Below are 26,835 nucleotides of genomic sequence, written 5' to 3' on the forward strand. Positions count from 1 at the left end.
ATGATATTTAATGTTCTGAAATCAAAACCATTAAAATGATTCAAGAAAATAAAAACAGCAGTGAAATGATTGCAAGTTCTTACTGCAGGCGAAGTCAGGGCAACAAAACCCACAAAATTCAAGTGTTATCATTTCTGCTGCTAGAATGCTCATAGACCATAAATAGGGAAATATCATCCACAATCAATCATTACCTCTAGTGGCATATGCGAAGAAGCTGGATTTTACAAACCGCTAACCTGTCAAACAATTCTCCAATTTCTCCAAATAGTTTATGTTGCATTTTCGATTTCACATTGTATAATCCTATTTCCACATCTACCGATGCAGGAGAAACTTGGAGAAGAACAGCTGATGCCATGAAGAATTTACTAATAAACTTGGGAGATGCTGAGTTGCACTCCTATGCATAATGACTCACAATGACTATAACTGTTTAATAGAAAAGCTGCCATTTCTAAGTCAAAACTAAAAGCATGTGGTCTTCCATGTTGTGCCAGGCACACTACATGGGCTTTTAATCCCAGCCACGCAGGAGGTTGAAGAGGGATTGTCAGTTCAAGCCTCGCCTGCGCTACTGAGTGAGTTCAGCCCAAACTGGGCAATGGTCGGGCCCAGACACAAAATGAAAAGCAAAACAGGGACCGGAGATGGTAGGATAATGGGGAGATCATTGGGGGCGATTTTCCAGTTCTGAATAAAAGGAGAGGTGTCTGGATCTTCCGTATTTTTATTCCCAAATCATTTAGAGGCTACTTTGGTGAAAATTTGTTTGCGGTGATTATGATCACTATTGCTGATCCTTCTTTCCTGTCTCTTCATCCATTTACCTTTGAAGCAAGCTCTCCTGGCTCTTTCTTTTCTAGAAATCCTGGGACCTTCTTAATTTCGGGAAGTTCAAAGCTCCAGATGTACTGCAATACCAGCAGCAGGTTTGCATAGACAACCATGAAAGGCGAGCTGATCATGGCGTATTTCCTCCTGTTGCGTATCATCCAAAGGGTGCATGACCAAATCAACAGCACGAACGTCAGCCAGCTGTGGTAGGTGATGCTCCAGGCCTGCAGAGCCATGGGGACAAAGGACAGCTGTCAGTATACAACAAACTCTGGGGAGTTCCAAGTTCTCTACACAGAAAAGGTAGTGGCGTTTAGATGAAGGAAGAGTAGAGAGATCCCAGCCTGTGGCACGGGGAAGGGAGGAGAGGTGGAGAGAGGGCTGAACACGACATTAGCTTTGTGCTTCAATTAGGGCAGTCAAAGGCCTTTTGCCCAAATCTCTTTATCTTTATCCTACTTTGCAATATGACAGCAACTTTACTTTCCTCAGTAATGTGGAGTTGGTAATTAAATGTTCATGAATGAATGTGGGCTACAGCTGGGTGAGAAATGGGAATTCCGAGGACCCGAAATTGAGATTAAACATTCATGTCAAGTAGGCATATATTATAGAAAGGAGACATTGAAAAATTGAAAAAACTGCATGTTATGTATCTAAACAGTGAACAGCAGGGGCAAGTTGACAAAGACTGACCTCAGCTTCTGTGCTATACGGACAAAATACTGGTCAGATCCTATGGACAAATGATGCTCTTTCCTTGTTGCCACAAAGCTCTCATAGATTTAGGGGTATTATCTCAATGCCAGCTGGCAGAGCAACTGCCAATCAGACTCAGGAATATTATCAGTGCCCGGAAACCTGCTACCTGATTCAAGACTCTCTCACCCTGCACTTTTTCATGAAAAGGCCCTTTGAAAAGTGTTCTGGATATGGCTGAGGCTAACTGAAGTCAATCCAATTCCTAAACACCAGGAATTACCAAAATAATCCTCTAGCCCTGGAGGTATTAACAGTTTGTTTTGACTCTGGAAACCAGACAAGAATGAAGAGAAATGAAGCCCAAACAGGACACTCATTTCCTCTCTCTCTGTACCCACTCTGTCCCCCCACCCTGACCCCTGACAATTCTTGTCACCATCATCAGTAACACAGACCTTCACCACTGGCCGCAGGGTTTGGAGGAATTACACTTTAAATAAGGATAATATGCTTCTTAAAAAAAATCCTCTCTTCCAAGACAGTTGTTTTAAGGGAAGGAGGGGTTGGAGCACCCTTTATTTTCTACTTTGGAGTTGGAGGTGAAGATTTGAAGGTGGAGTGAGCTGAGGTATGCATAAATGGAAAGATTGCGAAGAAGCTCTTGGGAACCATGATTCTTGTCCCAGTAAGAATGTTACCATAGCAAATAATGGACAAATTTTCACCCAAATCGTGTGGCAACTCCCTTCTATGAGAGAAATAAAAGCAGCTCACATCAGCCTTAAATACCCTTAATAGCTTCTAAAACACTAACCCCAGTGCCCTCTTAAGTTTGCAGAACAGGAGCCAGTTGAACCTGATAACCCAATTTGAGACAAACATATTAACATTTGAAAAGAAGATAAGTGAAGATGATATAATTTTGGAATCTATAACATAAAAAGATCCCATGAAAAATTAACATATCCAGAAATGTCTGTCATGGTTTAGGGAAGACTGATTCCCCTACCCTGGCGAAAGGCTTGGGGTCTGTACCTTCTGTGCCCTGTAGGCCGTTGTAAGTACTTACCATCATAGCGATGAGGGCACAGATGTAACTTTGCTTCATGATGAACTGGAACACCGTGACCATGGCATGAATTCTCACACTCCTCTTTTCCTCCTGGCTCCCTTCCCCCTCGGAGCCTTCTTTCTTGTCCTCGTCTTCCTCTTTCTTTTCTAGATAGACAGACACTTCAAATGACTAAGCATGCATGTAGCTGACTGATGTGGGAATCCCCTCTGTAGGCTATGAATATGTTTTTATTACTACTGGTTAATTAAAAAGTTGCTTTAGCCTGTGGCAGTGCAGACTATAGCATGGTGGAAAATCCAGCAGAGATAGAGGAGGAAAGAAGGCGGAGTCAAGCAGATGTCATGTAGCCGCCCAAGAAGCAAGGGGTAACAAACCATGAGCCTCACTGTAAAATATAAAATAATAGAAATGGGTTAATTAAAGATATAAGAGCTAGCTAGGAATATGCCTGAGTCACTGGCCAAACTGTGTTGTCATTAACATAGTTTTTGTGTCATTATTCGGGTCGGGGTGGCTGGGAAGTGAAAAGCAGTCTCTGTTTACAGTTGACATCTGTCACAATGTCATCCTCCACACTACATCATGTGTGTGGTTTGGCCAGAGTCTTCTGAGCTAGGAAGTGTTTCCAACTAATACGGCCTCTAGAAGAGAAACAGATGCAATGAGTTCTGCTTAATGGAGATAAGGGCCCAGGAATGATGAGCAGGAAAGTTCCACTGAAGGAAGTATAGAGAGATCTCTCTAAGATGATCTCCAACGATTCCATCCTCTGGTATTCTTGACTGTCTATCCTGCCCCTTGAATAGAACACTCTAGAAGAGATGGATTGTCACTTCCCGGATTCAGGTTTTTTGTTTGTTTTGGTGTTGGGGAATGGCCCTAAGGCTCAATGTAAGCTAGGCAAATGTCTGCCACTGAGCTACATTCTCAGCCCAACCAGATTCAGCTTGAAAGGAACGTGACTTTCACTCCTGGAATCTTCTCTCAATCAACTATTGTCTTGCTTTTAGAGAGAAACCAGCTACCGTGTTGTAACTTCCAAATGGAGAGACCAGCCAGGATCTGATGTGTCCAGCTGGCCATCAGTTGGCAAGTCTCGGGTCAGCAGCAGCTCCAAAGCAGGGTTAGAGGAAGATTTTGCCCCAGTCAAGCCTCCAGATGAGAAGGTAGCCTCAGTCTTAAGAATGACCAGATGCTGGACCTTAAGCCAGAGGATCCAGCCTTGTGACACCAGATACCTGACCCAGAGGGACTGTGTAGTACTGGATATTGATCTACATCAGCAAGATGCTCCTTTTGACTTTTAATAAGGTATAACAGCTATACCACGTGAGGAAGAACAAACCACTCACAGAACAGTGATTGCTCAGTTTCTTCTGCACAGACTGCAGTCAGGGTTTTTTTTTTGGGGGGGGGCGGAATCCAGTGCCTTTAAATTCTGCAACATTACAGTTGGGCGAGACTAAGGTTAAAGTAAAATTTATGAATTATGCCCAGCAGTAAAAGCAAAATCAAATGGATCTGAGAATTACCAGCATGCTAAGACCTTGGTATGGTGTGTATGTGTGTGTGTGTGAGACAGAGAGAGAGAGAGAGAGAGAGAGAGAGAGAGAGAGAGAGAGAGAGAGAGAGAGAGAGAGAGAATGAGTGTGTGGCATGGATGGCAGTCACTTCTCTGACTGGACCTTCACAAGTCTAACCATCAGTGTAGGCCCCTCCCCTGTGTGATCCTTCTTAAACTCAGTCACATGCTCCTGAACCTTTTGTATCCCCTGGGAGACCCCGACTCTGACCAGGTGTCTCTCGTCCTGAATACCGTATGGTTCGGATTTAAAAGTTCTTCTCTACAGTCTAGAGATATTCTGCTGCCCAGGTTTCTGCTGCCCATGAAGTTCCACGACACTTTGTCTGGGTTGCTGGTTGCTTTGTTTGGGTTGCGGCCAAAAGAGCAGGGTTTGTCTATGAATGGCCTCTTACCACTGCGATGGCAGTTAATAAGGAGGGTTGTATCCCTGCTCTCTCCTTCCTGTCGCTGCTGTTGGCAATTTTTGTTCCCTTCCTCTGCCCCGTACCTTTAAAAGTGTCTGTTACTGTTACTGTGCCAATGTTCTGAGGCTCTCCGTTTTATGCTATGGCTCCCTCACCAGGGGTGGGGGTAAATTGTCCATCCTTCTCTTATTTTTAGTGTAGTTTAAAAAGTATCTTCTTTAAAAACAATTATAAAAGATTAAGTAGGAAAACTTTCGGCCTTCATATTAGCTAATGGAAAAATCAGCATACGGATAGATAAACACAGTGTGTGTGTGTGTGTGTGTGTGTGTGTGTGTGTGTGTGTATAAAACACTTACACATAGGTTGAATGCCATAAAAAGTTAACATGTTGCCAGGTGAAGCTGCTCATGCTTGCAATCTCAGCACTTGGGAAATGCAGGCAAGGGAATTACTGCAAGCCTGAGGCCAGCCTGATGTGTATGCAGGCCAGGCAGGGCTGCACAGCAAGAACCTATTTTACAAAAGTTAGCAGGCTCAGATTCCTTTTTTATCACATTTTATTTTTCGAGGTCCCCCCCCATCCCTCCTGCCACTTATTTTGTGTGCAAGAGTCAAACGTGAATCAAAGCATACTGATGTAAATAGAGCACTAAGAAAACAGGCTTAATGTTACAGGTCATGGATGGCAATATCTCTGCTTAAAAACAGAGGCTGCTGGAAAGCAGAGAACCAAATTTTACACAGGAAACAACAGGAAGTGGCAGAAACTTTATGAATGACAGAGAGTGGAGCACAGCCCTGAGGGAGTCTGTTCACTTCCCTGGAGGCGTTACCTGAGGATTCCTCAGAGGGCTCCCATCGGTACTGGGGAGTAGTATACAGGTCAGTCTTGGCAGGACCATTCTCTAGGGGCAGGCTGGGGTGGATGGTGTGGTAGTCCACAGGATTGCCATTCACCGTCACCAGCAGGCCCTGCCGGAGGAGCAGGAAAGAGGGATTACCGTCTGGCCTCCCTGTAGTCACCCTTCTTCCTTCCTCCATGCATAACCCAGGATGAAAAGCTCATTAGAGGCTGAACCATTTGATAAGTCTCCAAATATTTTTTAGCAAGATGAACCCTGTGTGCTTCACAGACTAGTCAGAGTAAAATGCATCCCCAATCTCTCTGCCCTTCTGCCACAAACCATGGGACAGTCTCTGACCTCACTACGAATGCAAACTCCTGTAAAGGGCTTGTGGAGCCCTCCCTGACCGAGGTCTACTCTCTCTACGGCAGTCTTCCAGCCATCTGGCTATGTGGTCCTCCATACCTTCCCGGGGTCTCCACCCTCGCCTTGTTCCAGACCCCACTCGCTTTGCAGAGGGCTAAGCAAATGTTTTTCAGGTCTCAGGTCGACATTCCAGCTGCAGGGCTACGGTACATTAAGTGCAAATACTTGGGCATTCTTTTCCTTCCATTTCTCTAGTTTACGTATTTGAGATAAATATTAATATACAGATAGGCAATACCTCCCATTTATGTAATAATTAGCACAACTACCAATGGGGATGTTTTAAAAGACAGGCAGGTCAATAGGGCTAGGGATGATAACTTGGTCAGTAGGGTGCCTGCTCGTCAAGAACAGGGACCTGAATTTGATTCTACAATCTACGCAAAGAAAGCCAGGCATAGTAGAACGTCCTTGTAGTCTCAGAGCTAGGGAGACAAAAAAAGCTCACTGACCAGTTGGCAGAGACTAAAGAAAGGTCCAGATCAGTGAGAGACACTGCTTTAAAAAACAACTGCTTCTTTTGGGGGACAGCTCCTGAGGAGGCACCCAAGGTTGTCCTCTGGCTTCCATACTCATATACACACATGCACATTTACGTACACACACATATGCACCTACACATATGTGTGCACTCCCATATACACAAACAGGTACACATACGCACACACATATACATACACACATAAACAACAATGCTCCTAATAGGGCTTTTTAGAAGTATAAACATGTTTTGTATACTATAATCAGCCGATCATATCACAGGAGTCAGAATTTTTAGAGTAATAAATCCGATACAATTTCTGAAAAGTTTATGGAAATTTACAGGTAGTTCGAATATAATTAAAGGCTCTAACTCCACTTGCCACTTCGAAGTCACTTACATAAGCATAAATGATAATTCTAAGGATATACTAACATCAGATGGTTTGTAGTCATCTTGGGTCATGGATAAAAGCTGCAAAAGGCAAGGCAGGACAGCGTGTTAATTGGTAAGCTAAAAGCAGTTGAAAGCATATCTTCATTTGTACATGTTTCTATATGTAAACCCAATGTCTCACTAGCAGGACGCTAGTATGTTAGAAGGGCCATGCAAAACACAACAGACCACTGATCTGGATGTCATCATTTATCGTAGTCATTTCCCAACTCCGATGTTCAGTTATGCAAACAAATAAGCGATCATAAGCCGTGAAAGTATAAACACTTTTATGGACACAGTGATCCTTGTCCTACCGTGGCTCTAGAACACTCTGTGCTTCTCATCAGGACTCTGCCCAGATTTTGTACATGGCATGCTATTCAGATGTCCTGCTCTGTCACGCAGAATGTTTAAAAAGCATCTAATTCAAGGTGAATATCAAAGAAAACCAACAGAGGCATGTGTTGCTTCATGCCTGGGCGTGTTCTGAGGACTGCATCATTAGGCAACCTCACTTCTGGGTGATACCTTAATAACACTAACCTCAGAGGCACAGCCTGTTCCATTCCCACGCCATAGGGCATAGGTTACCATGTCCAAGCTACAAACTTGACAGCAGGCTACCACACTGCAGACTAGCCCCAGAGGAAGCACAAAGATCATTTATACATCTAAAATTAGGTGCTGTAAAAATATGGTAGAAAAGGTAAGAGGATCCACTTCAAAGGGGCAGCTTGCTGTGGATGAAGCTTGGAGGGCTAGAGACAGCTCTGAGGAAGTCAGCAACGAGCAGTCAATGGATGTGACGGCCTAGCATGCGGTTGCACCTCTAATGGAATCTATATACACTACACACTTAGGCTGCACTAGAGCTATTTCAACAGTGTGATTTTACCATATGAACCACGTTTTAGGCTGTGATACTGTAATACCACATCACAGGCTGCAAGAATTTCTGAATTTATTGTCATCTGATTGGGCCAATGTTCAGTGTGTGGACTATCCTCATATTGTGTTTGGCTTTTGTTCCTGGTTCTTCAAGAAGGTTCTTAGGAGAAATGACTTTTATTTCGTTTTCTGTGTACACCCAGCATTGGTGCTGGTGGAGGTTGTGGCTGTGGTGGCTCTATAATCACTGCTATATTTGGGGTTTGGGCTTTGATTTGCAGTCTGGCACCATGGCGTTTTAGCCATTGCACAAAGATCAACATATGACCAGAAATAATTGTGACCTTTTCTTCCCTTGATAGGCTCTTGGGACCCTCAGGACACCATGGGACTTAGTTTACACATGCTCTAGCTATCCTCTCTTGCCATTTGGTGAAATAGGCGTGATAACACCTGGGAGACAAGAGCAACCCCTTAGGTATCTCAGGCATGATGCCTGGCCCATGGTGCACCACACCTGTGCCACTTTGCATTCCACCAGCCCTGTGGAAGCATTCCTTATGCCTGATGGTGCTGTCCTTTCTCACAAGACACCAGCAGTGAGAGCAGGCCTGTGTGCCTTGAAGAAATTCGTCTGCCACTGTGTACCGGAGTCTCCTTCTGGGTTCTCTAAAAATGCTGGAAATAACTTGACAGACTCAGCCAGAACAAGAATATTTCTCTCGATGACTTTGCAAACAGGCTCTTAATTTGGTCTAGTGCCAGCCAGAATGAATTCAAGCTGACTGGGACTAGTGATATATTACATATAACTTGCATATTACAGGAGTTACGTGAACCAACACACTTGCCCTGCCAGTGCCTAAAAAAAAATCCAAGAGGCCCATAACCACATGCAGGCAGAGGCTGGGCCTTCCCCAGATGGTTATGGAGTTACCACGATGGCCAACTACTTGACACATGGAACAACTCTACTGTAGTATAAGTTACCATTTTTCAGTGCTAACAGTTTATTTACTTACTTTGTTTTAAGTATTTTTTTTTAAAAACAGGATTTCTTTTTAGGATTAATGTATTTCAGTCTAAGGGATGGATAAATAAAATTGTTCTCTTCTGGGGTCTGATGGGGTCACTACTTCCTTTAGAAGTTCCAGGTTTGGCTTTGACAGAGGGTTTTGGAAATAGCTGCCTAAGACATACGATTTCTCTAAGTCAGAAGCAACGTGAGCTGACCACTGGTATTGAGCCCCACATTCAACAACAGAACACAGGTGCAGAAAACTAAATGGAAGCCGAGCGCTCTTGCTCTGCGCCTTACTTTTCGCTCCGCTGTTGGGTACTGGGTGGCGTACCACAGGCTCCGCCTCCTCTCTGCTGTGTTCTGGGTAGAGCTGCAGTCCAGGGCGCCCTCCTCTTCCTTTACCATCTCATCCTGCACCTGAAACACAGAATCATGGGAGCGCCTCTGCTTCCCAAGGCATGTCCACAGACCGCTGCCCTTTGCCTCATGTATTCAGAGCAAGCGTCTGACGCAGATGGGATTTTGATCAACACTCTCCTACAAGTGATGGCAAAACACTGCGTGTCTTTCAAATGGCCATCACTATGGACTGTTGTCCGATTCTGCTAAAGCTTCACATGCTACAGACGTGAAATACCCATGGCTATTCCATGTGTAATCTGAACTGCGCCATAAAGAAGCAATGCAGCTGGTTCTTGGAGCAAGCACGTCTAAAAGAGTGGTGTGAGCCACTCACAGGTGAATCTCCCATTAAACCCCTTTTAAACCCAGGATTCTGCTCTCCATCTCAGACTGGCCTTAAACTAACAATTCCTGTGACTCTGCCTCCAGATGCTGGGATCACAGGCATGCGCCACATGTCCAGTCCATTATTTAGTAAAGATTCATTTGTCTGGAGCGCTCACAGAGCAATGGGAATGGAAGGACTGAGCAGACTGGGGAGTCTTTCAAGCAAAGGTGTTCTTGTAAAAAGGGAATTGCTGTGTAACTCATATTGTAGTGGAAGGTGTAGATTTGAGCTCACTGCCCAATCGTGGGGTCCAGTGTGCAGCAGAGCACCCAAGGGACGCATTCTACCTCCCAGAGGTCAGATAGCCGCCACATACACATAGTCCCAACGTGTGGTGAGCCAACCTAGTCACTTTCTACTTCACGATGATTGTGATAACGCATCCAGTAAGAATGGCACTGCGACTGACAATAACCTGCAGTTAGAGGTGACCATTCATGAACCTGGACTGTTGATCACTTTTAATACTCACTGTGCTATAAGAAATGACACAACATTATAATGCAGTCTTTGCAATATATGACTATGGCAACTTCAGGCTCTGTGGTCTGAGTAGTCCACATTAGGCTGTGATTGACAGCAGGCCAGGTGTATTATAAATGCATTCGTGACCAGAATATTTTCAAGTCAGGATGACTGGGAAGCAACCCCATTGTGTGATGGGGAGCATCCTTCGGATATTTACCTCCTGATATACTCTCCTCCTCTTCCTCTTCCTGCCCACCCCTTTCTTACAGGTTTGGTAGACTTTCACCTCAGCTCTCACATTTGATGGCTGGCATTCTTCACCAAATGTGCCAGAGCTTTCTGAAACGCGGCTTTGTCTGTTGTCTTCTCACATGGTCTCAACGAGAAGCTTTTCTGCCTCGGCCTATTTAAATGGCAGGTTGCGATGCTTGACACTTGTTCTACGGGCTGTGTTCCACTTGCCCCACAGACATTACTTTGAATACTACTGTTGCCTGTAGCTGTTGCCTACAGCTCAGACCATTGCCTTCACAGCTTTCTCTGTATCCCCAGCTCCAGAAACGGTCCATGACATTAACACCAGAGAATCACACAAACCTGTCACCAAGCTATTGTATTGCCTGGATGGCTACATGGAATGCCATGGGAAGAGATAAGCACACTGGGAATTCTTAAGATCTTAATTTCTGTAATGTACATGACATTATTCAAAAGTAGTTTCCTCCCTTCACACATTTTAAGTTTTATGTGAAAATATTATTGATGATATATATATTATCATAGATATATACACACATATGTATATACACATGTGTGTTTATGGATGAAGCTAATGATACAATCTTAAAGGTTTTTATTAGCATGATCAATTTAAAAAAGGAATTGGAGAAAAAGGTGTATCTCAAGATGATTCCTTCCTTTTGACCTCACAAAAACCATCCGTTCCTTTTTTTCATTATTTGGGCCCCAACATGAAGACATCCATGCAAATGGAACTAACAAGGACGAGCCCTGAGAACCTGGTCTTAATTACTGCAGGTGGCAATTCTGCTAGGGATAGAAGGAGGCAGGTGCCTCATCCAGTTTCCTTGACACGGTTTAATTTGGACTGCAGTTACTTTGTGGGGAGCTGTAGTTTGGTTTGTTTCTTTGTTGTCATGTCGGCCCTTAAGCTAGTCCATTACACATCTGACCCTCACGATGTGTCTCCTGAAGCTGGTAACTGTAGTAGTCCTAGTGCATTCAGTGGGAGTGAGAGCAGGAAAGAGAAAAGTGAAAACTGCTCCCAGGCCCAAGGCTGGCAGCAATTCAGATGCGGCTGCATCTCCGCCTGGGTTCGTCGTACATGCGCAGTGCCCCCTGGAGGTAGAAAGGAGAAAGGAGCCTTTTTCAAGCGCCAATTCCCTGCCTGCCTTAAAACAGATCACAGCCCCCTAGGAGACACGAAAGGACCGTGGACTGAGAAGAAAGGGGAAACCACATATGTATTGATCTTCCTGTCCCAAGTGTCAAGCCCTTGTTAGTATTCCTATAGGGAAAAATCTAGTGTTCCATGCTGCTTGAGAGGAAAGTCCTAATCCCCATGCCTCACAATGGAAGTCATGGGTACCAGTGAGAGTTGAACTTCTACAATGGCTTCAATCCTCAGAGGCCAGAGGTGTCAGAGAACACTGGAATACAGGGTTGTATGGTCTCTAAGACTAACTTTGCTGTCAAATTTAGGCATGAATCCAATCCAATCCGTACCATCCAGTAAGCGTGCGACGTCGGAACGCTTATCTCTCTTACTTCGTTTCCCTCACCTATGAGCACAATACTCATGCTTTAGCTATTTAATGGGTGGAAGGAAGGATACACAAAAGCAGCCAGCAAACTGCCTCCTGGCTTAGGGAGTGTCAAATAAAAATTAATCTTTCATTATTGTTACCAGCTGCCATTTGTAGCAAAACACACTGGTGCTTGTGACAGGGAGCTGGCATCTGTGCAGGCAGCGTTTACACTCACTCAGTGCTTGCAGAATTATATACCAATACGTGGAAAACCCTACAGAGCTGCCGAAACTGCCGAGTAGATGCTTGGTAGTGACGACCACATCTCCCAGAGATTCCAGGTGCATTGCAGATAAGATTAGGAAACGTTTCCGGGTCCTTACAAGGGGCTCTTGCAGCCAGATGCGGATCAGCGTGGCCAGCGTGTAGTACATCACCAGCAGGAGGATGGGGTTGGCATGGTGATACCACGACAGCTCTGGGTTCACTATGATCTTCCAAGTGCTGGAGCAGTCCGTTTGGATAACGGATTTGATTCCAAACAACCTGTTCAAAGACAAAGAAAGTATGGATAGCCGCAGTCAACCATGACAGGTTTACACACTTGAGAGTAGATATAAAGCCACACAATTACATAATAGATACAGAGACATCTAATATTCGTGCACACTTGAAGGTTGGATCAGTAGGAGGGAGACAAGAGATCCGAATAACCATTAGCGTATTGCCGGGTTGAGACGCTGGGCTGGGAAGAAACTCAGAAATGATAAAGTGGGATCAAAGACTCCATCTTGCTGCCTCATTCTGTTTTCTTGGAATCCTCAAGGCTCCCCAGATCTCTGAAGTGGTATTTTCCTTATGACCCACGACAATTTTATTTGTATCATAATTTGAATTTTTAATTCGTTACTTAGGTGCTAGTTAGATTTTAAGTCCTCCTGAACAGAGAATGTGTCTTGTCATCTTGTTTTCAGGACAGCTTAGTAGGACAGGTTTTACCTGCAAGCATATATAACTGAAGCCAAGTGCACCAAGGACCAGGTGATCACAGTTATGGGAGGAGTAAAGACGAAAGGGTGGTAATGTTCCTGCTAATAAAGGAAGCTGGAGGGCTGGCTCAGCAGTTAAGAGCACTGATTACTCTTTCAGAGGACCTGAGTTCAATTCTGAGCAGCCACATGGCCGCTCACAATCATTTGTCTGGGGACCTGATGACCTCTTCTGCCTTCACGGATGCTGCATTCATGTGGTGCACAAACACACATGCAGGAAAAAAAAAACACCCATACACATAAAACAAAACTTTAAAGGGGTGGAGGGAAGAGGAAGGGAGGCAAGGAGAGAAAGAGGAAAGGAGGAAAGGGGAAAGGGGGAAGGAGAGAGGGAAGAAGGAAAGAGTTTTCAGGACTGAAAGTACAGTTTCCCCAGACTATTTGAAAAAGGAAGGAAGGGGGAGGAAGATGAGGAGAAGGGATAAAGTTAGTAATTTCTTTTAGAAACAGTAAAAATTAGGCTGGAGAGATGGCTCATTGGTTAAGAGCACTAGCTGCTCTTGCAGAGGACTCTGTTTTGATGCCCAGCTCCCATAAGATGCACCACAACTGTCTGTAACTGCTTAGCACCCACCCTTGTCACATGTGAGCACGTATGCAAATCTGACACGGCATTAGCCACAGGATCTCTATGTTGATTCAAAATGCAGATTGCACTAAATCCTGATACAACTTTTAGAAATTTATATTGCTGCCTCTCAGCCCTATCAAAATTATGGAGTTATTGAAATTCCAAATGTGTGCTAACATGCTAGTGAGGTCAATCAAATGAGCAAATATTTCAATTCACATCAGACTTGGCACGAGTCATTTCTCAGCGCCAATATTATGGGAGCAAATATTGAACTTGGTCAGAGTTCTACAGCTCAGACCTAAAAGCCAAATATTATATAGTAGAATTTCTGTGAAGTTTATTTCTGTCAGGCTTCATTTATGGGCGATTTGAGTTTTTCAAAGCTTGGTAACTAAAGACTTACTTTGAAAGGGAACTTCATGGTGCTTGTTAAAATTTGGAATGGCTTATTTTTAATACTAATTTCTACTATGTAGCCTGAATGTTCCCGATTATATAATGGGAAAGTGTGCAAAATATGATTTGTTAAGAAATGTCAAAGATGTGACATATTAAGAAAGTCACTTTGGTGTGTCATTTTCTAAGGAACGATGCTGATAAGTGGTTGTTTTCCCACGTGGATGAGCTCCAGCGCTTTCTATTGTTTGTGCTGAATCTTTTTAAACATTTGTTTATTTTATGTGTATGAGGATTTTGCCTGCACAGTTGTATGCATACTATATGGATATCTGGTACCCAGGGAAGCCAAAAGAGGGCATCAGATTCCATGGGATTGAAGTTACAGACAGTTGTGGGGCATCTTATGGGAGCTGGGTATCAAAACAGAGTCCTCTGCAAGAGCAGCTAGTGCTCTTAACCACTGAGCCATCTCTCTAGCCTAAGTTTTACTGTTTCTAAAAGAAATTACTAACTTCCTTCCTTTTCCTTGTCTTTCTTCCCCTCTTCCTTCTTTTCTCAAATAGGTTTCACTATGTAGTCTTGGATGACCTGGAACTCCCTATGTAGACTAGCCTTGAAGACAGACATCCTCCTGCCTCTGCCTCCCGTGGGCAACACTATGTCCGGCATATATTCTTTCGCTTGACTCAACCATGCTCCAAGCAAGTGTAAGATCATCAAATACCACATGTGCTGTGTTTTCTCTATCAATGAAGGGCAGTGTAAGTTCACTGCTGAGCTTGCCTTTCAAAGAAAGCGAAAAGAAATCCAACCCTCTTCAGTTTCACACTTGCAAACCGAATTGGCACTTCCTATAATAAATTTCTTTTATTATAGAGGTCTTTTTTTCTTAAGCTCAGTAAAAAGTCTTTATTGAAATTGGGCTTGAAATAAAAATATAATGCATCCAGTATTGAAAGGTCAGATTGGATTGCATCGATATGTACAATTAATACATATGAATTAAGAGAAAATAAAACACATAAGAAGCTGCTGAATACATTTATATGTACAATTAATACATGTCAATCAAAGGCAAAATAAAATGTATAAAAATCCAAAGAGGATGAAGTGTTATACTCCATTTAGAACCCTGAAACTTCCTGAAAATGCTTTTGTAGCCCTAGATGACAATGTGGACTTCTATATAGAGTACATGGAATAAAAAGCTCATCAGATAAGCTGGATAATTTGGGGCTAATCTGAGCAGGAAGTTTTACCTTCCTCCAATTGGAAAAAGCCTCATCATCTTAGCTTAGTCCTAGTTAGGCTCCATCAGAAATTCAATTGTAGCTCCCCACAGGTGCTCACAAAAAAGGCAACTATTTCACTTTGCAACCAGCTTCTCACCCCTTGCAAACAACACATGCCTTACTCCAGACTGAATTTGCACATCTCTACACCAACACAGGAGAATCGGACTTGCCGTTTGATCTGTAGCACATTGGCCTTAACAAACGGGCAAAACTACAGAATGGCTTCTCTAACTGTTCTCATCACTATAAACAAAACCTGACAGATGTAATGTTGGTGGGTGGGTGAGGTTATTGTGGGTTATGCCTCAGACTATGTAGTCTTCACTGTGGGAAGGTCTGGCGAGGACACGGGTGGCCACAGTCCCTTGCATCATGGTGGATCAGGAAACAGCAAGCTCTAGCCAGAGTGGGCCTCAGCTAGAACCTTTGCCTCCAGTGGTCTAAACTCACTACACGGGTCACATGACCCAAAGGCTCTATAACTTCTTAAGTACTGCCACCAACTGGAAACCACATATTTAAACATATGAGTAAGTTAGGGTTGCATCTAACTCAAATTACAAAATATGACTATAGGCTATCCATGAATTATCCATTGTTAGAATTTTGTTTTCTTAACAGGGTAACTAATGTAAGACCTTCTCTCTCTCTCTCTCTCTCTCTCTTTCTCTCTCTCTCTCTCTCTCTCTTTCTCTCTCTCTCTCTCTCTCTCACACACACACACACACACGGATTATATACTGTAGCAAACATCTGCATGTCAGATGAGACATTTCTGGTTGAAATTTCACATTCTTTCTAGTGTCAGAACTCCAGAAGTCTGTGCAGAATCTCATCATCAGATAATCTGCTTAGTCTTTCCTTTTCCAGGATTTCTTCTAGACACTGACAACCAAAGGAAAAGTGACTGCATGAAAGCTGAACGCAGAGACTCATTGAGGCCCTCCAGTGGAAGGTGGTGTGAGGTCCTTCCTGTGTCTGATTCAAGAGCTGTCAAGAGTAGACCGTGGGAAGAATACATGATGCTGGGTCAGTTAGTCCATAAGAGAGGAGACGGGTAGGTGAGAGAAGAGAGATCCTGAGGATCTGGTGCAATTGGAAAGGTTTTGAGGTAGGGATGGGAAGACAGACATGGAAGCATGTGACCGAAGACTCCCTCTTACTACTGATGTGTCACTGGGTGCTGCTGAGCCTGACCCTACCCTCACAGTCCTCTCATGACTGCCAGTGTCTCTGTAGCAGAGTGCCACCACACCCCAGAAAACTTTCATTTCTAGTCATAATCTCAATTTCTATTTTTAGTTTCTGGACTCTGTTTTGCTACTCGGTCAAATTCTAATTTCTTGTCATCTTGTCTTCAGGACATGCCAGGTGTAAAGAAGGTTTTGTGTGCAAACACATTTAACTGAATTAAGACACTAAGAATGACTTGTAACACAGAAGTGGTCATGGTTGTGGGAGGGGTAGGGACTAAGGATGGTAATGTTTCTCCTTTTGAAACAGAAAGGAAGGAAGGGTGCTCTGGATTCCCACAGCAGTATGCAGAGAAATGTCACTGCGACATCTATGACTTTCACCATCTTGGTTTGGAAAATAAAAAAAAAGCAGAATAAACATATAACACAACGATCAAGAAACCCACTGTCATTTATCCCACATGCATCTTGGGTCACAAGAGTAGGTATTTACTGCTCTTCGGGATGAAAACAAGAATCTTGCACTTCGGCATCTGAGTGAAGCAATAAGTGAATGTATGTGAGTCAGCACTGCTTAGGAATATCTGAGAGCCCGGGTGCTGTAGGCTGGAGGTGGCTCCCAGAGAGCTTATTCATTCTTTGTAATATAGAAGGTGGCAGAGGAGCAAGTGGACTCTCTGGTCACCTTCTTTGAATCTGCCTTCGTCCCTAGGCCCCACAACCCTGCAGCTGGTCCTCATGCTCTACAGTCCTCGTTCTAGATGTCTCCTCATCCCCAGGAAAGTTATGCTGCTCTCCCTCCCTCCAAAGCTCTGTAGCATCTGATAGCATGGGGATGACGACCTGACAGGATGTTTGTCTCTACTTGCACATGTTGGCAGATTTATGTGGAAGCCACCACCTGTTCTCAGGTTCACTCAGACATCTGCTTGGTCTCCACTGCAGTCCGGCCATGTGAAAGAAACGCTAGTGGTGTGCCCACCCCCACATTTCGAAAGTAACTGTAACTGTGAAAAATACTAACATACACTCCCGTGTTAGTGTGTTTACAGACACTGTCCAGAAGTACACATTTATTAATAACCTTGGGAAATTAATACCCAGAATGTTTTCCTCCTGCAAATCTGGAACTCTAGCCAATCAACAATCCCCCTTTGTCTCTTTCCCAGTTCTCGGAAGCCACATTCTACTTTTTGGACTATGTCACTAGATTTGGTCAACATGGAGCTAATTTGCTTTTGATTCTGTTAAGTTTCAAACTTGAAGGTGATTCTGTGTGTACCCTTTTGAGGACCCATAGTACAGTCTTCCAAAGTGGCTGTACCATTTTAATTCCCAGTGCAAATGGTTTCAAAGTCTGCATACCTGAGTGTGAGTGTGTCTGTGTCTGTGTGGAGAGCGGCCATGCTGATGGGTGTGCAGGTAAGACGTTATACTTTTAATTTACCTTTTTTTTTCTTCTCAAAAATCCAGAGCGCTCTATGACCTAGTCAGTCTCTCATGGGAAGCTACATTCTTTAATTAGGTGAGCATTAGCTCATTAGAATGAGCACGTGTGTAATGGGCTGATAACAACCCTAAGGCAAGTGTTAAATCCTCTAATGATGCCAGGAAGAACTCTCTTTCCAACCAGCATAAAATGATTCTTTGGGGACAAATAACCCTCCCATGTCTTAATCGCATGTCAACCTCCCATCTTTTGAAATCAACAGGAAACTGGATGGAGGAAGAGAGGGGGAGAAGCGATGAAGGAGAGACGGGAGCATCACATCCAGGCTGCAGGACAGAGAACAAGCTTGGAGGAGAGGGTGCTCCTTCTAGCTGGTCATGTGCAGAGGATGCCACCTCTTGTACTGACTGATGTCTACTGTTCTCAGTTATCGCTATTTTTATCCTAACATATTTTTTTCAGAGGACCTAAGATAAAGTTCACTCATTCAAACGCCAAATTCTCTGCCCACAGACATTCTTGTTTACCAGTTTTTGAACTTGTAAAATATGAGGCATGACCTGAACTAAGCATACTCAGATACAGGTCTCCAGTTGAGCATGGTTTATACACGGAGACCACTCACTAGGTGGGAGTTCACTCTGCCTTCTTTGCATCAGAGACAAAGCCCTGGGATTGTCTCCAGCCTTCTCCTTGTTGCTGCAAGCTATAAACCTTTCTTCAGTCCTCCAAATGCTATGCAGTTGGCTTTGCCCTCACCCATTGCATCCACACAAGGTATACAGCTTTTGCATAAACGCCTTTGTGTAATATGTCTAGCGGTGTGAAGCAGCCACTGGTCACCTTGTGGATCTAAGCATTCATACACAGGGAAGAAGAAAGTTGTAGAACTAAGAACTACTGCCCACTTAAAACGAACCAAATGTTCATTTTCTTCCATTACCTGCCCACGTTTTCCTCACCTAATACCGAGTCCAACAGCAACCACAGGCAGGTTTTATTTTTAAAGGATATGAAGACACAGGTGGCACATAGATACTTGATAATTTGATTTCAAAGCTTACCTCTTGTATCCAATTGCTTTAACAGGAACTCGTAATAAACTTAAAAAGAAATAAGCAAGCTACAGCGTAAAAAGGAAAGAATGGAAATTCAGATATAGATTACAATCAAATCCTACCTGTGTTCTCAACCGTGTAATCTGGAATATGGCCTTTTGTTATATGGAGCCTCAACTTTCTCATCCCGCAAATGAGACTAGCAGCTAATACTGAAGCTACTGTGGGAATTGACATGGTCACCATATGCTTCTGAAAGTCTCTGGTAGAACTCTTTTATTTTTTTATTATCCTTATTCATCTATTTAATTTATATCCCGGCCTCAGCACCCCTCATCCTCCCCCGCCCCAAGTCCCTCTCCTCCAATCCTCCTTCCCATCCCCAATCCCTTCCTCTTCCATCTCCATTCAGGAAAGGGCAGGTCTCCTATGAGTATCAATAAAACATATCAATGTGATATCAATTTGGTAAGAATGAGCATTAATAAAACATATCAAGTTGCAGTAAGACTAAGCGACTCCCCATGAGTTAAGCCTGGGGAAGGCGACCCAGCATGAGGAGTAGAGGAGGAGTAGGGTACCAAAAGTCAGTACAAGAGTCAGAGACAGCCCTGTTCCCATTGTTAGGAGTCCCACAAGAGGATGAAGCTACACAACTGTCACATATGTGCAGAGAGCCTAGGTCAGTCTCATGCAGGCTCCCTGGTTGGCAGTTCAGTCCCTGCGAGCCTCCAAGAGCCCAAGTTAGTTCGTTGTGTGAGCCTTTCCATGGTGGCCTTGACCTCTCTGGCTCCTACACTCCTTTCTCCTTCTCCTCCATAGGATTCCCTAATCTGCCTAATGCTTGCCTGTGGGTCTCTGCAACAGCCTCCATGAGGTGCTGGATGCGACCTTAACAAGGGTCTTGGGAGCTGTACCATGGAAAACTATTTTGTGTTGCAAACAAGATGGTTAATAAGTTTTTAACACATTGGACATTAGTTTCTCATTCATAAAGGCTTAAAGCTAGTGTGGTGTATCTTTTGTGTGGACAGCAATGGATTCAGATAGCATTTGGAGCTGCTGTTCATAAGGAATAAACAGGGGACTTTTTAAATGGCACATTCACAACAGAGCAAAATATATTTTTTTTTGGTTTTTTTTTCGAGACAGGGTTTCCCTGTAGTTTCTAGAGCCTGTCCTGGAACTAGCTCTTGTAGACCAGGCTGGCCTCGAACTCAGAGATCCGCCTGCCTCTGCCTCCCGAGTGCTGGGATTAAAGGCGTGCACCACCACCGCCCGGCTCAGAGCAAAATATTTATGTGTGATTTCTCTCATAAGCAGAATATTCTTTCTCCCTCCATAAGGTAAAAAATATTTGTGAAATTCTACCTGGTTGAACAGCTTTCTGGGTGGATTCTCTAGTGGAATGTGGTCCTTTCTCATTGGTAAATTGCACAAGTCACAATTTGGTGAGCTTAATATTGATGCCCCCCATCAAAACATAACTTGTAATATCTGTCTTCTCTTATATGTCCACATCCTGCTGGCTGAAACAGGAAACCAATGCTTAATAACCAAGATGATGTATTTTGGGAGTGTCCATGGCAGCTGTGCGTGTTCTACCCAGGCAGGGCTCAGAGTTACTGCAGTGGCCTCAGGAGCGGCTCTGCCAATGCTTTTACAGTAGGAAAGTACAATTATCGACCAAGACATAAAGAGTTCAGGTTCTAATCATGTAATCAACGTAAAAGCCATGAGGGGAGCACAAAATGGAAACGGACCAGAATATGCTCACTTCTTTGGTCAGATGTCAACACCGACTGCTTTCTGTGTGTTCAACATGCTGGGCAACATCATCCAAAGACGGACTGCTCCAGGTGATTCATCATCCTCAGGTGTGTTCACTCCCTGTCTGCTGTTCTACCATAGCTTCGCACCTGGACCCATGCTTTTCCTCATCTGGTCACAGCGAACCCCGCAGCCTAGACCTTTATGCAACTTCACTGAGAGGCAGAAAAGGTGGCTATCCCTACTGCAACAGCTTTCAGCTACAGCCCCAAAGGACTACAATAACCACTCCTCCTCTCCCTCCCCATTTTATTTTAAAGAAAACCCGTAACTTCCTACACAGTGAAGCCTATGGTTGGCACAGTCTTCTGGCTTCTGCTGTTCAAGAACAGTTTATTTGACCTCTTCCTTGTTGTGTCTGCATCATTCAGTGCAGAATTCTAGGTTCACATGTCTTGCGGGCTGTGGCTTACACTGTGGCTCTAATGATGTTGCCCTAATGCCTTTCCCTGAGCATCATTTCTGTTGTGTCTTTTACAAGCTAAAGGCGTTCTAAGGTGCTGTCATCAGGACATACCAATCATATATTACCAGGAACTATTCTTTTTAGCACCTAGTTTTGCAGAAAGGTCACCCTTTCCATTTCTTGCCTCTGTCACTGAGAACCCCCCCCCCCATAAACCTGAATCGACTTTTCTTTCATTCCACATGTCCATCTTTCCTGAGCTCTTCCCGAGAATCTCAGGGGAAGCCCCTCTTCTCTGCTAGCTCTCTTCTCATGCTATGAGGAAATCATAAAGTGAGGGACCGTATATGCAAGAGTGATAGCGTGAGCTTCTGTCTGGGAAAGTAGAAGCGCCACAGTTGTCTAGTCAGGGTTACTCTGCTGGGATGAAACACCGTGACCACAAGCAAGTCGGAGAGGAAAGGGTTTCTTTGGCGTCCACTTCCACACGACAGTTCATCATAAAGGAAGTCAAGACAGGAACTCAAACAGGGCAGGAACCTGGAGGCAGGAGCTGATGCAGACGCCATGAAGGGGTGCTGCTTACTGGATTGCTCCCAATGGCTTGCCCAGCCTGCTTTCTTATAGAACCCAGAACCACCAACCCAGGGATGGCCCCACCTACAATGAATGAGCTAGGGCCTCCCCCTTTAATCGCTAATTAAGAAAAGGCTTTTCAGGTTTGTCTGCAGACAGAGCATAGAGTGGTGTTTTTTTTTTTTTTTAACTGAGATGTTCTCCTGTCAAACGGCTTTAGTTTCTATCAATAGTTCACACTGAGAAGAGACTAACAACAAGCTCTAGAGTTTGTTTCCAGAGCTTTCCCAGAGGTTTGGTTTTCTTTTTTTTTCGAATCAAGCTTGTCATTTTGTACTGATATATTTGTAAAATAAGACGAAATAGTCCGTAGAGAAACCACTGCATATTAGGACATCACACTGATACCGTAGATCCCACACTGTCATGTAATCTTTACACAGTTCCCCTCCTTCCATGTTTAACTTGTTGAAAAACTGTTTTGAGCACATGGGTCAGTGTTCTTCTGCCACTTTAAGCAGCAGTGACGTAGAGAATCCACAAGTCCCAGTCAGGTGGGGTTTGGAAGTCTCTTGTTAATGCCTTATTCTCCATCCTTCACCTGCAGCTGCATCATTCCAAGTGATCAGCTAAGATTCCCGATACAGTCAAGGCTTTAAAAATGACTGTGACCAGAATCAGTAATGATGACCATTAAGATTCATTTTTCAGTAACAATGTTTACTATTAATTTTGAGAAACACTAAATCCACTTCCCGTTTGTGCATCGTCTAGGAGAGTGGTCGGAAAGCTAGTTCTAGATGCTCTCATTTAGAAACTCTGGTCCACCAAGGCACTCACTGCTTTTTTCTACTTGTGGTTTGAGTGAGGATGCCCCATAGGCTCATTATTTGAATGCTTGATGCCTCAGTCGGTGGAACTGTTTAGGAAGAATTAGGAGGCATCATGGGAGGAGGCGTGTCAGTGAGAGCAGGCTTGAGGTTTCCAAGTCCAAGCTATTCCCAATGTAGTCTCTGCAAGCTGTTCTCTTCCTGGTGGTTGTGTGAGCTCGGAGTTATTGTCCAGAGCCATGCCTGTGGTCCTGCTGCCATGCTCCCCATCATGATGGTCATGGACTCCCTCTCTGAAATTGTAAGCTGCAAATAAATTATTTCTTCTATCACTTGCTTTAGTCGTTCATAGCCATAGAAAAGCATCTAAGATACTCCTTATCCTGCGTCTTCAAGAAGCATGGGAAAAGCAGAGGCTGCTGGTCTAACAAAATCAGGTCTCACGAAAAAGATGGAGAGACTCTGAAAGCAATTTCTGGCTCTCTTCCTGCTTCCTGTAGGTGTACTGGGCATCATAAGCTAGGTTGGCTAAGCTGTCCTTGCTTGTCTACCTTTTGGTTTCTAGAAGAAGCTATTATATAAGCCAAGAGATAGTCAACAACTGTAAGCCTGATAAGTTTGGATTAAATTCTTATTCACAAATTGAACTTGGGAAAAATATAGACATCTAAGTCCAGATAAATTAGTAGTCTAAAAAGTCTTTTGAAATTTAGCTATCTTAAAAATCTGGGAGAGTTTTTAGATGTGAAAAAGACATTTCTAAAAATACAGAGTTTATATCTTAATAGCAGAATAATTTAAAGATGACATAACATTTTAGGATCCCCCAAATAGGGTATTTTATGAGCTCACAGTCATTATCAGAAACGTTCATTCAGTGACAGAGCTCCACACAGAAATGGGTTTATAAGAATTCATACCACCATTCTGAAACTCTGATTTCTTTTTTAAAAAAGACTCATTATTTTATTTTTAATTATGTGTGTGTATTTCTACGTAAGTATGTGCATTACAATGTCCCCTGAGCCCTGAGGCAAGAAGAGACCATTGGTTCCCCTGCATTTGGAGTTACAGATGGTTGTGAGCCTCCAGACATGGATGCTGTGAATTAAACTCTGTAAGAGCAAATACATGCTCTTAGTCACAGAACCATCTGCAGTCCCTGAAACTTTGCTTTCTAGACAAATGGTCCTGATAATTTTTATCTTAGCATCTCTCTGTCTCTGTCTTTCTCTGTCTCTCTGTGTACATGTGTGTGTGTGCGTGTGTGTGAGAGAGACAAAGAGAGAGAGAGAGAGAGAGAGAGATTACATAATTGTTTTGAACTTTCAGATTACATGGCTTTGAAAAGCCATATAAATGGGCTTGAATCATTTCACATTTGGAGATTTCTAACAAAACTACTGCAGTAAAGTGTTTTATTCCCTTCATAACTACCTGTGACTCCTTAAACTGTCTACTCACAAATAAGAGAGTTGAATTCTCACACACTGCTATTGGTGTGGAATTGCCATCTGCTACCTAGTAATACGGAACATAGATGGTGCAGAATGGCGTGTTATTCTGGAGAAACTCGAGAAGGTCATCTTTTCCCTTTGAGCCAGGTTCAGTTATTTTACATGCACCACTGAAGTTGTAGTAACCCAATACTGAAAGTAGGCTGTGGGGAAAGACAGAGGAAAGGGAGAAGCATTTAAGGGCAAACAACGCTAATTATGTGGGTGGACAAGAAAATGCCCAAGAAGTCCCCAAAGAGACTTGCTGACTATGTCAGTGACTGAATGGAAAAGACAAGATTTAAAATCTGACATAGATGTGACAATAGGTACACTGTGTGTCAGCAGATGCACGCATAGTTGCACACGGCCACACCAGACTGATACTAGCTCTTGTCACATTGATTCTGCTGGCAGCATTAAGAGAAAGAAAGAAACTTAGGGACACAGCTACCTCTTTCCATTACTCCCTCCCTCTCTTCCTTCTTCCTGGACATCTCCCTGAGTTTGGGAGGTTGGCATATCATGCTCATTGACATTTATTTTACCTTCATTTTATGCTTATTTTAAGCAATTGTTACATATGCAGTTATTGTGCATTCATAGATAATGCATATGAATTCTGCATGTATTTAACCATATATATATGTATATATTATATATATGATTACATTTGAATGTATTCTTTTGCCACTAATATGCATTCAAAGTATCTTGACATTTGGTTTTTGTTGCTAGGATAAATACCATGTCCAAAAGCAACTTGAGGAAGAAAGGGATTATTATTTTTACAGTTCCAGGTAACAGTCTCTCACTGAGGAAAGTCAGGGCAGGAACCAAAGGAACCGGAGTCAGGAGCTCAAGCAGAGGCCATGAGGAGTGCTCCTTGCTCAGTCCAATTTCACATAGCATCCAGGACCGTCTTCCCAGGTGCCACTCTCCCCAGTGGACTGGACCCTCCTCTATCAATTGGAAATTAAGAAATGCCCCCAAGACTTGCCTACAATCTGATGAAGACATTTTTTCTTTGCAGTTGAATTTCCTCTTTCCTTTTGATTCTAGCTTGTGTCCAGTGGAAAAAACCAATCAGGATCAAAGGATAGTCAACATTCTCTTAGAGAAAAGCAGGTTAAAACCATGAGACAGCAGTACACATAGCAGAGTGGCTAACATGGAAGAGGGTAAGGAAAAATTCTAGAGGGCTTAGAGGAGCTAAGTTATTTATTCTGTATTGATGGCAATGGGATACAATACAGTGTCCCTTATAGTCCATTTCCACTTCTCTAACAATAACAACTACAAAACCTTGACTGGAGATTTTGTAAACGGGAGGTGCAGCCTCATTGCCCACAATCCTGTAGACACTGATTCTGCCTTTGTTAAGAGTCTGGTCTTTGCTCTCAAGCCAGCAAAATTTTGCTGTGCCCTCTCACGGCAAGTGAGAAGAAAAGATTCTTAATATCTCTTTTATAAGATCATCAACCCCATCACGGAGACTGTAATCCCAATTTAATCATATCCACAGGCTGCACATCTTAACGCTGTCCCATTGACTTACACCCACCTTTTCTTTGAGATAGGAACTGGCTTCAAACTCACCAAGCAAGCTAGACTGGCTGGCCAGTGAGCTACAGGGATCCACCAATTTCCATTTCCTCAGTGTGGGATAAAAAGGATGTGCCACCAGGTTTGGCTTTTCTTTATTAAATGTGGGCTCTGGGAATCAAACCCCCTCCCCCCCAGTGTTGGGGTTATGATGGAGGTTAATTCATTGGTTGATTAATAAAGAAACTGCTTGGCCCAATAGGTCAGAACATAGGTGGGTGGAGTAGACAGAACAGGATGCTGGGAGAGAGAAAGCAGACGCTTCAGGCAGTTGCCATAGTCAGTCGCCAAGACAGACACAGGTTAAGATCTCTCCTGGTAAGCGACCACCTCATGGTGCTACACAGATTACTAAATATGGGTTAAAGGAAGATGTGAGAATTAACCAATAAGAGGCTGAAACTAATGGGCCATGCAGTGTTTAAAAGAATATAGTTTCCATGTAATTATTTTGGGTAAAGCTAACCAGGTGGCGGGATGCAGCCCTCAGTTCCATCTACAGGGTTATAGACATGTGCCACCACACATGGTCTTTAAGTGGGTGCCGGAAATCTGAACTCAGGGCTCCATGTTGGTGCAGTAGGCACCTTACTGACTGAACAATCTCCCCGGCCTCTATAGTTTGGGTTTTAATTCAGTACTACATTTTGGTTTTTACTTTGTTGCTCAAAGTTTTCCAGAGACCATTAGTAGGATCCGTTTCCATTTGTTAGTTTATTCCTTTGGTAAATCCCTCTATTTTTCTACTTCCTAATGATGGGGGAGTTAGCTTCTTCTAGACAGTAAGAAAAACATTGAAAAATGCAAAGTACCCATTACAGCAACCATAGGCTAGAAGGAAGATTAAGAATTAATACAACATGGTGATGCCCGCAGTGCTGAGAAGGCTGCACGAGGGCTTGTAGCTAACATGAGATAACCCAGCTAAAGAGAGAAGAGGGACAAGGCTCTGGTCCTGTTGCCCCGACAAAGCCCTCTGGAAATCCAGACAAGACACTACCAGCCTTCCATATATTTCACTTCTACTGCAGCTAATTATGACTGTCTAAATTTCAAGGGAAACTGGCTTCTAACAAAGCCTCCGCCCATTTTTAAGGAAGAGACCTCAGACCATCTTGTAGACAAGGAACTGAGTAATAACACCTTGGAATGCTTCTTGGTCGTCTGGAGAAACAAAGAGCATAGGGTAATTAACTGTACCTGAGACACTTCAGGGGCAGCAGCAGCAACTCTAGGGGTGACTAGAGGCTAGCAGACAAGTTAACAAGTCCAGAGTCAGATATGGATAAAGGGAAATTCAACTATGCCTTGAATGGGTGGACAACATGAAAAACCA

The 26,835-nt window shown here is 43.5% G+C and overlaps 1 protein-coding gene across 1 annotated transcript in view; it reads right to left on the bottom strand.

Moving 5' to 3' along the window:
• The window catches only part of Piezo2 (piezo type mechanosensitive ion channel component 2), a 345,375-nt gene that overhangs the window by 89,364 nt on the left and 229,176 nt on the right, over positions 1-26,835 (bottom strand). The window contains 6 exon segments of the mRNA XM_042055171.1: positions 831-1,061; positions 2,609-2,757; positions 5,440-5,578; positions 6,794-6,832; positions 9,003-9,122; positions 12,116-12,278. Of these exon segments, the coding sequence (XP_041911105.1) occupies positions 831-1,061; positions 2,609-2,757; positions 5,440-5,578; positions 6,794-6,832; positions 9,003-9,122; positions 12,116-12,278 (841 nt within the window).

This window comes from Arvicola amphibius, chromosome 5 (genome assembly GCF_903992535.2).
Source record: "Arvicola amphibius chromosome 5, mArvAmp1.2, whole genome shotgun sequence".
Taxonomy (NCBI): Eukaryota; Metazoa; Chordata; class Mammalia; order Rodentia; family Cricetidae; genus Arvicola; species Arvicola amphibius.